General features: G+C 38.5%; 2 protein-coding genes across 8 annotated transcripts in view; both read left to right on the top strand.

The window, feature by feature from the left end:
* Window positions 1–1,223, top strand: part of LOC117300677 — a 49,237-nt gene extending 48,014 nt beyond the window's left edge. For all 7 annotated transcript variants that reach the window (XM_033784398.1, XM_033784395.1, XM_033784402.1 and 4 more), the window contains one exon: window positions 306–1,223. In XM_033784398.1, coding sequence (XP_033640289.1) covers window positions 306–1,108 — 803 coding nt within the window. In that variant the 3' untranslated portion in view covers window positions 1,109–1,223. The remainder of the gene's footprint in view (window positions 1–305) is intronic.
* Window positions 1,224–3,872: 2,649 nt separating this feature from the next.
* Window positions 3,873–12,485, top strand: part of LOC117300663 (syndecan-3-like) — a 47,410-nt gene continuing 38,797 nt past the window's right edge. Inside the window, exon 1 of the mRNA XM_033784370.1 lies at window positions 3,873–4,061. Within this exon, the coding sequence (XP_033640261.1) occupies window positions 3,996–4,061 (66 nt within the window). The 5' untranslated portion in view covers window positions 3,873–3,995. The remainder of the gene's footprint in view (window positions 4,062–12,485) is intronic.

Genomic DNA, 12,485 nt, shown 5'->3' with positions numbered 1-12,485 from the left:
ATGAAAATGGGCCCTGGTTGGTCTTAAAGGAACATTACAGAATTGTTTTTTGCTAACAAAACAGTTGCTCGCAGTGTAAGCACTTTATGTAATCCATCATATACATAAACTGACAAACCTGTGGAAGTTTGAGATCGATCAGCCATCTGGGTCACGATAGAATAGTGAAAAATCAATTACCAAAATAAAAAAATATGCCCACATTTCGGTTCTGTTTGACAGTTTTCTTGTCTACAAAATGCATGAGATTCGCAATGGAAACCTTTGGTTTGTACTTATTCTGTTTTCTTTTCTGTATTTGTCAGACTCTGCATTAATGAAAGGTCCTCCTCTAGGACTAGAACTAAGAGGTGAAGATCCCTTTGAAGGTGAGAGAAGACACGACAATCCTCAGAGTGCGTCCCCTCGCTCTGCATCTCGTAAACTCCAACCAATGGCAAATGCTAAACCCCCTACCAGGAGTAAAGACATGTCTCTTGACTCAGGATGCCATACTTATAATGTTAGCCAAGTCCATGGTGCCTTTGTGGATTCTCTGAACACAGATATAAGAACTGGAATGTTGGAATCAGATGGGTATGCTCAGAGGCAAGACGTGACCAATCAGAATGGGGATGTAATGAATAGCTCAGGTATGCTGCCCAATGGGGACGCAGTGATGGGACAGGGTTCTCAGGGCATGCCGTTGAGTCATGAGAGTGGAGTGGCTCAAATAGACATGAATAAATTTGGGATAATGAATGGAGATAGTGGCCATAGAAGTAGACAGGACCACACCCGAATGCAAAGCGCCACAAGCTACAAGGTTTCCAATCCATGGCTTGGTGCTAGAAACCCTGTCAGCCGGCTTCCAAGTAACAGCGCATCCTACAACCATGCACCTCTCCCTGCAAGATCCCCACGCAACAGACAGCTATCATCAATGAAAAAGAACCATATGGATTTGATTGAACAGCAGTACGGACGCTTCCTCTCCGGTGTGGACCCCAAGAGGGCTCCCTCCACTGCCGCCAAGTATTTGCATAGTCTTGCCAAAAGTATGAAGGGCGGCCCAGTGGAATCCACCAGTCAAGTGAAATCCGGTTCCAGACGACTTGAGAGGAAGTGAATAAGTAGTCAACAATTGACAACTTTGTTGTGAACTGCATAGTTTTTCTCTGAAAGATCATTACAACAACCTGTTTTTGTGTTTGTTTGTTTGTTTGTTTGTTTGTTTGTTTGTTTGTTTGGGTTGATTTGAATGATAATAATTATAATCGTTTTTTATATAGCGCTTTATACACCTGATGGGCCTTTCAAAGTGCTTCCAACACTAGTACCCCTGGTCACTGGGCCATTTATTTCATTCCTTAAGCCATCTCAGCTCCCTGGGGAGTATACAACCTGTGCTGCCAAGTACATGTATTTAGCGCACTAAGCTAAACCAATCACAAGAACCATCTCTGCCCTCACAGGTACCCATTTACCCCTGGGTGGAGAGAAGCAATTATAGTTGAGTCTCTTGCCCAGGGACACAAATGTCACGACCGGGATTCAAACTTGCAGGGAATCAAACTTGCCTCCAGTCACCTGCAACATCTCCTGGTGTATTCAAATTCAAATAGTCTGTGGATTGTTCTTCTTTAAAACTAGGAATGAGTTGAATTTGCAGTTCTTCAAATATCAGTATGAGGGGAAAACCAAAATAATAGGGACAATTGACTTGAAATAATTAGTGTGATCTTTATTGTGTATCCATCCATTGACAATCCCAAAATATAATTGTTAAGCAGTGGACACTATTGGTAGTTACTCAAAATAATTATCATCATAAAACCTTTCTTGATAACAAGTAATGGGGAGAGGTTGGTAGTATAAAACATTGTGTGAAACAGCTCCCTCTGAAGTGCCATAGTTTTCGAGAAAGAAGTAATTTTCCACGAATTTGATTTCGAGACCTCAAGTTTAGAACTTGAGGTCTCGAAATCAACCATCTAAACGCACACAACTTCGTGTGAGAAGGGTTATTTTTCTTTCATTATTATCTCGCAACTTCGATGACCGATTGAGCTTAAATTTTCACAGGTTTGTTATTTTATGAATATGTTGAGATACACCAACTGTGAAGGCTAGTCTTTGACAATTACCAATAGTGTCCACTGCCTTTAAATAATATTATTACTTTGTATTCAATAAGGAAATCCAAAATATCAGATTTATATGAAAACTTGTTTTAAATCTTTAAAATATTTACGTATGTTATGTTGTTTATTTTAAATTGTATCCTTCGTTTTTGACAATCTGCAAACAATCTACCTTTGTATGTAATACCAAAAATGTTTTCAATATTTTCTATGAATGTTTTCTTTAACTATATAAATAGTCTACTTATATTTAGGAATAATTCTATTCCACACATTCCAAGTATGTGCTGTAAGAATTGTGATCAACTATTTATCACTCCGTCCTCAATAAACTGTACATGATTGCAAATCTCATTGTGTGGAATTGTTGAGCTGCATTTTAGGTACTTTTTAACCCATGGTGGCAGACCAAATCTGAATTCAGATAAATCTATTTTTGTCATCTCTGTCATTACAAGGTTGACCGCTCTCTCACCCTGGTATTGGATCATTTGCATATCCAAAATTTTTGGATACGTATGCAAATTCAAATAGTCTGGCTACTTTTCGAAGTTCACATCTTCGTCATAATCTCGTAGTACGGTACCAGATTTAATAGCTTGTTTGTACATTGTTGGTTGCCGGCAGCTGGCTGTACCTATGAATATGGAACATATTCTAATATCGTAAAGTCATTGTCCAATCAGGGTCCAAGTAAGGAGTTTCCATCCCAGGGTTTACTAATGAAACATGGTTGAAAATAAAGTAAACCATGGGGACGAGGTTGTGTCCTTATACTCATTGTGAATATTAATATTCGCTCGGCCCCAGCGGCCAGTCTATCCAGGACCGCTGGGATGGGCTAATCGCTTGCACAGATTCTTGTTCAGGAAGTACGTCATGCGTACAGTGCATAGAAATATGGTGCAGTGTGAGTGTGATGCATAATGGGACTGCGCATTATTAAACCAATGACAGTGCATGATACACGTTTGCCCATCCCAGCGCCTTTGGTTAAAGCAAGGCGCTGGGGACGAGCGAAATATAATAGTGTTCACACAATTCGTCAATAGAGGGGGCTATAACCAGTGGATTTTTGTGACACTTTAGCCGGTCGGCTAGCTGCACTACTTTAACAACATAATGATGCCATACTTGTTTTATATGGAAAAGTTACTTGAGAAAAGGTTTGTTTTGGGGCCATCAAAATTGACTTTTTACTATAACACATGTTAAAGAGCATTTTTTAGGCCTTCATTTTGTTTTGAACTAAAATTTTGTTTTGAACTAAGGACTTTTAAAAACGAATGTTTGTAATTAGTCAGCAGTAAACTTGCATTTCTTTGCTGTTTACTTTTTATGGTTGCAACAGAATCACATTCTTTATTGGTGATGAAAAGTTGTTTTCCAAGAAATTGAAGGTCGCATTACTCATCAACACACAGAGATATAGCTAGCTCTATCCGATTCCGATTCTTGCGCGCGCACACAAAAACACTTCCTGCTGGTAGACGACGGCACCGCACCTTTACGTGCTCATTGAAATGAGTACCAACGACATGGAAGAAAAATAGTACCACATTTCTTATGGTATTATTTTCGTTTAGATGCATCAAATAGTGGAATAATTGAAAACAACAATTATTGAAAAGTTATAGTTCAAATAAGACTTTTGTGAAAGAATTGTCCGAATATTTGATTCGATCATAGAACTTTATTAATTCCCGTAATATCACTCCGCGATATTTCGCCATCATAAATGTAGTTCCAGCACTTAAGAGTCAATCAATTCCTGACTGCCGGAAACTTTCGTCTGAGGGAATCCCACGATTTTGTGGCATTTTAGAAAAGTAAATCAAGGATACAGAACCGGGCCGGGTGGCCGAAATCACAATGAGGCTTTTTATACAGATATGGATGCTTTTAGCGATATTATTGGTGGAGAGGAACTTCGTAAAGGTAAGATTTTTCTTCGTGTGAAGTTGTGTGAAAAGTACACAGAACTATACCGTGATACATGTACAGCAGTCTGTGTATGTACTTGTCATGAACGTAATCAAAATGTAATGTACACACGTAATGCACGACTACCTCAGTGTTTTGGTCAAGCAATCGTGCAGTTAGTTTTTAACATAAATACTAACTTACTTTTACAAGTTAATACACATTTGTTTGAAGGGAAATCATGCTGTATTTAAAGTACACCATCCATACCCCTATCATATATTCATATCATAAGTCCTGAGTCAAATTTATAGTTTATCTTCAGAAAATAACATTTTTTTAAATTTAATATTTTAATAAATAATTTTGATTTTACTATTGTATTGATGATAGGCCCCTATTAAACAAAATAAAAGTTTACTTATTTAATAATTCGGGAGAATTATGTATTATTATAAGTCACAGCAAATACTGTTCCTCATCATAATTCTAATGGAAACTCCACATCAACCTTTAAAAAGAAGACAAAAAGAAATTTCAGTATAAATGTGGGAGGGAAACTGTAATACGGTCCTACTACTTGCCGTCAACTCGCCGACTTGCCGTCAACTCGCCGTCAAATCATTTTCGTGCCGTCAACTCATTAAATTTACTTGAAAAATGTATAAATGGGGCACGGAAGTGTTAAGTCTGGGCTGAACTACATATTTCTCATGGTTTTCGGTACAAATTTATTCACAAAAACGACTTTGTGTTGATAAAAAAAGTACCAATCATTGACATCTTGGGCCAAGATTAATCCATATGAAAAAGCAAGATGGCGGCCGACGGTTTTGCTGCTTCGAGATAATTTTTTCACAAGAAAAAAAACTCAATTTTTATTCCGAAATATGACCTAAAACTTACGCAAGTTCTCTTTTAGCTGATAAGTCACCGTTCTATGCTTCTTTTGTGGATTTTAAATGTATATTGGAGGAGTTGACGGCGAGTTGACGGCACAAGTGAGTTGACAGCGAGTTGACGGCAAGTAGTAGGACCTCTGCAATACAAACAGGTCAACTCCTAGTCCTACGCCTAGCCTGACAACTCCTCTCATACACCAATTAGTCAACTCCAGTCCTAGTAAAAGCTGACAACAAGTCCAGAGCGCCGACAACAAGTTTAAAATACCTAAAAAAACAGCAAATAAACCAAAGATATATTAGAACAATGTGTGCTTTATAATATAAACTGAAATGTAATGGGAAAAACTTCGGATAACTTTCCGTATGGCGCCACCACTTTTTCACACATTTTTACAAAAAGGGATATATCAATCAGGTAAATAAGTTCCTATATTATTTTATATCGAATGAAAAAGTGGTGGCGCCATACGGAAACTTTTCCAAAACTTCAATAAAAGTGTGAATTTTTAACCAGAAAAAAACTTAACTTGCACGGAGAGCGGTCTAATGCCATCTTGGCTTAAAAACGGTGATTGGACCAGTCCATTATGATGCGGGTAAGACGCATTGAGTAATAGAGGGCAGGTGTCATGTAAATCCTTCAACTGTGCACACTGCAGAGCCTTGTACTCACATGACGCCTGCCCTCTGTTGTTGGTAAGCGATAAAATCTACCGACGTGTTGTCAGCACTCTGGACTTGTTGTCGGCTAGTTGTCAGCTTTTAGTAGGACCCGTCAACTCATGCCCCCACCACTTCAAATATATACAAACGTGTACGCAAGCCAAGTCGTACACACGCAAACTCGTACGCAGGTGTATTTCTACGTGTTTATTTGGAAACAACTGTGTTAAGACTTATTATTATGAATGATTACAAATGATTCCCTTTGATGCTTGATTGGACTTAGGCTTTTAATTTCACTTTATTTATAAAAAAACGGGCACTGTGTAAGTCCAGTCCTGACTTCTCCAAATCCTACTCGTGTAACCAACAGTTTCAGAAACAGTTCCACGGTTGATATTAAAAACATGCTTGTAATACACCTATCAATTGTAAGACGCACTACAGGACCCCCGGGGAGGGTGCATCACTGTCCATATGTGAGTCGGATTGGCGGTCCAAAGACCCACCCCGAGTCAAAAAATTGACACACTTGTTGCAGATTTGGACGGTCCTCCGACCGACTTTTTGACTTACCAATCGCCGAAAACGACGCACCACGGACGGACATTACCGACGCACATAAAATCTCCTGTAAACAACACAGGCGCAGTGAACACCTAATAATTCAACCTTATACCTGTGAGTTTCGCGGTTTTGCAAGTGCATGCATGAGTTGAGGTGTTCGACGTTATATCGCTTGATTTTCAAGATGAGCGGTTCCCAGCGCACTAGCTATTAAAACGCACAGAAAACAGAGGGGCCGAATACCCACAATTCAAAGCACAGCGCGCACGTGTGTACACGATGGTGCGCAATCTTCAAATTGCGCAAACTGGTGCATAGCACAAGTTAAAAATTGCGCACAAAATTGTTGCGCAAATTTGTTGATTGCGCTCGACAGATGAGCGGATGAGTGTTTTACTGCAAAATAAACGATAACGATCGCGGTCACATTAAATCGAGCAAACATCAACAGATGAGTTTTGTCGTAAGAGAGACCTCACAGATTGTGGCATTGAAAGGTTGGAATGATTCTCCACCAAATAAACAAAATACGTGTTGAAATGGACATCGACGGAACATGATGTACCTCGACGCACCTCTTAAAGATTTTTTGACTGACCACTATTGGATTTTGACGTACCCACTGTCACTTTTTTGAGAGTCATGACGCAGACTTGACGCACCCTCCCCGGGGGCCCTACAGTGCGTCTTACAATTGATAGGTGTATAAACAGAATGTTCTGCATACAACATGTAAAGTAGTTTTTTGAAAGTGAACTTCACTCTTTAGAGTCAGTTGACCTCTGAATCACCGAGTAAAGCCGGGTTCTCTTCAGCTGGAATTTTCAATTTGTAACGCTTAACTAGATCAAAAAATAAATTATAATCACTCAAAATTGAGCCTAGTTCTCTCTTTATCTTTAATCATGTTTATCTGGCCAGGTCATGAAGTAACACACAATCTTCAGTCAATATAAATTGTCTCTGGGTCAATAAAATTCCACCTTTATGAACATTAGCTATGTACATTATATCTACCATCCTTTTTATGTAAACAAAGTGACACATTCATTTCAGGGATTTTCTATTGTCTTGTTGAACAGAATATTTTATGGGGTCATGTCCCTCACAATGATGTTTGTGCTCACAGCTACCATCCTTTAAATTAAACAAGATACATTTCTGCAGGTTGCAATGTTAATGTGTTTTTTCTATTGAACAAGAATTTTTGAGAGGTCAAGTGGCAAACAATGTATTATGTATGTGCGAGTATACTCCAGAGGAGTTTTCTGCACAGTATAGGAAGATGATGATGGCCATCATTCTACTGTATGACTAGGAGGCATGATGTGCATGTACGTACTTCATGAAGTTCAGTCATCAGCAAATATCCTGTTGATGATCCCGAATAAGCCTTGTGGTTTAGGATCGTTAGGCAGACTTGCAAAATGTTGAACCAAACATCAGTTATTTTTACAAGAGGTATTTAAAGATGATGTACATGTAGTTCCGGCCTGGAATTTCTTTCTTTTCCATTGGAAAACCTTAAACGTCTATGGGAAAATTTTAAAGGTGCACTAAGGCCGAGATCTTTGGCATGAAGTACATGTAGTCACCTAAATAAATATGACTTTGATAGAGAGAAATAATTTTTCAATGTGGCCTCCCTCTATGTCCATAAACTTAGTTGGTTTTCGGGGTTTGCTGCTGTGTTGATCAACAGCATATTAAATTATGGTACATGTACATTCAATTCATAAACTATATTGGGGGATTGTAAATAGGTTTGAAGTTGGAATATTGCGAAATATCAGTGGACATAAACTGCAAGGCAAAATAATAACAGGGGCATCACAGAATAGATCCCAAATGGGTTTCAATACTTGATTAAATGTTAGTCTCCTATGCACAATGGGCAAACATTCTTTGGAAGCATGCATGGTAGAGCAGATGGCCTGACCCAAGTCAATCATGTTTGGGGTATCCTTTGGATCAAGGCAGGTGAATGTTGAAGTTAATTGAATCTTGCAGTAGACCCATCCCTAGTGATGGCTTACTCATAGCTTCTCCCAATGATTGAAAAAAAAAACAGTCCGATAGAATGCATTGCAGGGTTCCAGACCTGAGTATTTATATCTCGCATAAACAATTACATGCTTCTTGCCTGTATTGGTTTAACATCACTCTCGGACCCATAGTAGATAACCATGAGCAAGTTCGGGTGAGCGACTAGACTTGACCAGAAACTGTGACGTAGCTCTGGAATTATCATAGTTATTCATGGTCTGATATAGTCAATCTCCCTGTGCTCTATGGTTTCTGGTTAGTCTAGTCAGTCTAGTCGCCACCCAAACTTTCTCTATACTGGTAGGGTCAAGCTTTGGTATTGACCCTGGAAATTTTTGTCTGAAACCCTACTTATTATAATTACATGTACCTCTCTATGCATGTACGGTGCAGTTGGAAAGCTTCCTGTAAAATTGGTTCATCTGTTCATTAGTTCATAATTAGTACCCCGGTTAATAGAAATCTTTAAAAGTAGTGATGAAACAATTTGAATCTCAAGACTTTCGAACGAATTTCCCTGAGTTAATTAGTGATGTAATGTCTGCGAATGCTTAGTTTATTCACTCAAGGTTTAAAGGATGGGTCTTACTCTTTTGACACAAACTCAAAGTTTTACTATAAGGATGTTTGTAAATACCATGTGTAGCCAGCCAGCTAACTGACTGGAATGTCATATTTGTTGGGAAACCAGCTGGCCAATCCAACTTGCATAATTAGATGGTCAGATCATAGCTCCATGGTCAGATCTAGGGTTTAAAACCTGGCTGTCAACATTCCTTCCCCAAATTAGAAATAACCTTTCTGTAAATACATCAGTGTGGTTTTGTGACCATCAAGACTAGGTGCAGTGCTTTATATTGAATCCAATAACATCCTTCACCTTTTGGATTGGAATCGTAAGAAATTGACTAAAACTTGTTACGGATGTCGCTATTTCCATTTAGCTGTTTAGGAAAAAGTGAACAGGGACGCACAAACCTTCTAGCTATCATGTACATTAGGTGAAAACACTAACCTTTTTATCCAGACTTACAAGTAGCATCAAGTACTGACAAAACAATAAACATTAAGACTGAAATTGAAACAAAGAAGAGTGGATAATGGCTGTTGCTCTCTCAGTTGAAACGTCCTTTGCATTTTAAGTTTCATATTCGGATCAATTCAGAGGAGTCCTGCCTTCTCTGAGACAACACTTCACTGACTGACTGACCAAGAAGAAATAAGAATATCGGCCTCTGCTCAAATTTGTTTTCTTTACTGTGGAACGATGTGTTGAAATGATTTAAGACAAGCTTTAAAAGCACTGGACAATATTGGTAATTACTTAAAATAATTATTAGCATAAAAACTTACTTGGTAACAAGCAATGGAGAGATGTTAACATTATAAAACATTGTGTGAGAAACGACTCCCTCTGAAGTAACGTAGTTTTAGAGAAAGAAGTAATTTCTCACTCAAATAATAAAAGACTTCCAAGCCTGAAGCCTTTTGTTAGGCATCTTAAAGCACACAAAGTTGTGCAACAAGGGTGTTTTTTCTTTCATTATTCTTTTGCAAATTCGTTGACCAATTGAGCCCAAGTTTTTAAAGGTTTGTTATTTAATGCATGTTGGGATACAGCAAGTGGGAATACTTTGACAATTACCAAACGTTTCCAGTGCCTTTTAGTGGGATGAGTTAAAGTTTTAGTGGGGGGGGGGGGTTATTTGAGCTGTCGTTTCATCTACTGGGTCTGTAGGACTCACATTGTCAAGAAACTTGGAATGCACAGCTTGGAGTGACCCACACTGTGAATACGCTCCAATAATTGGTTTCTCCGTATAGAAAAAAGGCCACAGATCAACAGAATGCCCTGTTTCCCTGTTTGCCTCTAGGAAAGAATGCCAAGTTTTTGTTAAAATTGAAAATTGAGAAGGTTGGCAGAGGCAGTGGTTTATTGTTGTTTCTAGGATCCTGTGTTTCTGCTGTACTGTATGATGCTCAATCTGTGTACATGTACATTTATCCTGATTGTGTTTTCTGTAACCTCAGTCATACATGTCATACATGTAGCCGGATTGGTTAACTCTGACATTCACAACTTCATATCATGTGGGTCTAACCATCAATATTGTGAAAGCCAAATCAAAAAGTATGGATGGTGAATTTTATTAATATGATTTTAATATGCAAACAATTGGAAAAGCTAGGACAAAAACACAGTGTGATTAAGCCATAGTTCACATACAACATTGAATTGTTAAACAGGGGGGTCCAGGCCTGTGTGCTTCCTTTTGAAAGGGCAAGGGCACCAAGACTTTTCTCCTTGGTAAAGGGCACCACCTAAAGAGGAAATTGTAATTTTCTACTGGAGCATTTCAAGGGCATCGAGGCAATGACCAGGGAACATGCAGGCAACAGCCTTCTTTGCCTCTTTAAGTATTAGTCCTAAACATTGAAGTGTTAAACTGGGGTGTCATCATTTAGGTGCTTACCCAAGTGACTCCACCCCTGATAATAGCCTCCGAGACATGTATCAGGGATTTCTTTAGAGCTCCCCACCACTTGTGTTTGTCTTGTTTTTAGTGTTTATATTTAGAGCTCCTAATTTGACTTTCCTCACTGACTCATGAGCTTATGGCCTTCTGCACAACCCTGCTTCCTTGTTCAACACATTACCATCACATATTTTTCTTAGAAAACTTCAAAACATGTAACGCTAAAAAAAACATGTGATTACAACTACTGATGTGACAGGGTTTAAAATAGATATTTTTAATACTCAACTTATAAAGCCAGATAATTTGTGTTCCTTTTTTTCTTGAGGGGCAATGGGATCAACTTTCATGCTCGTGGTGTGTCTGGCCAAATTATTATTTTGTAATAAAGGGATAAGAAAGTGCCAAAGAGGACACTTGAGTAGTGTAATGAAATTGCCCCCTGATCCCAGAACCATCCTTGAGGAGGCAGCCATTTTCATGCACTGCGGGCAGCCGTCAAATTGACTACATGGAGTAATATACCAGACCAGCACACAACATCCATCTCTTCATTAGATGTATGTACCATAGGCTACAATAACAACCAGAATATGTTACAGTGTTACCAATTTGCAAGTCAGCGCAGCAGGGCTATCCAGCGCAACATCGTTAAAGGGCATCTGGCCTGCCATTGTGTGCTGATCAGGCTCTTTTTGTCTTCTTGTCGTTGCCGTTGCATTTGTAATCAAGACTAAATCTGGCTGTACTTAGCGAGGCAGTGACCTGTTTACCTCGTGCAGCATAGGGCCTGGAGATATACAGATTTGGGCTGAACTAGTCAGCAATGGTGACTACCATCTAGAATTGTCTTCTCCTTATAACATGAAAGTGCAGCACGAAGTATTTACACATACATGTAGATGAAGATTGAATGCACACATTCACTTCCTACCTGGGTTTTGTCAGATAACAACATCCTCCTGTTCAATGTTTTTTTTTTTTTTTTTTAAACCAGAACATTATTTTACACAATTTGCTGCATCTTAAAGGAACACGTTGCCTTGGATCGGTCGAGTTGGTCTTTGAAAAGCGTTTGTAACCGTTTTTTATGAAAATGCATTGGTTGGAAAGATGTTTAAAAAGTAGAATACAATGATCCACACAAATTTGCCTCGAAATTGCGTGGTTTTCCTTTTACTGTGCAAACTAACACGGCCATTTATGGGAGTACATCTTTCTACCCATGTGCATTTTATAACAAACGGTTATAAACGCTTTTCAAAGACCAACTCGACCAATCCAAGCCAACGTGTTCTTTTAAGTACAAACAGCCAATGGTGTTTAAATTCTGCCTTTTGTATGTTCTCTTTTTTTTTTTTTTTTTTTTTTTACAGTACATGTGTATAGTACAAGTAACACATATTTTGAGAAACATTTTTGTCTGAAATGTGTTAATGTCGTATAAAATTGCATTGCCATGTGATCAAATTAAACATTTCAACTTGTGAAAAAGTGTACACATTTACTTTAGTATGTTCACGTACTGCTGTGTTATCACATGAACACTTTACAAGTACACTCACAGTCAACTACGTACATTTGTAAACAACAATGTTCACATGCGGGTTTTTTATGAACCCTTGGATATTTGCAGAAGTAGAAAGTTCTAGAAAACCCACAAGTTTGGTTTACTGCAGCATTTCCCTCTTAGTGCAAAACATGTAATAGTCATCATACTTTTTCACTTTATTAGCATTTCCATCTTCACATTTGCCAGCTTGCACAATTTAATTAGTTCT

This window comes from Asterias rubens, chromosome 16 (assembly GCF_902459465.1).
Source record: "Asterias rubens chromosome 16, eAstRub1.3, whole genome shotgun sequence".
Classification (NCBI taxonomy): domain Eukaryota; kingdom Metazoa; phylum Echinodermata; class Asteroidea; order Forcipulatida; family Asteriidae; genus Asterias; species Asterias rubens.
The sequence above is the reverse complement of the archived record's forward strand: the minus strand, read 5'-3'. Positions and strand labels throughout refer to the sequence as shown.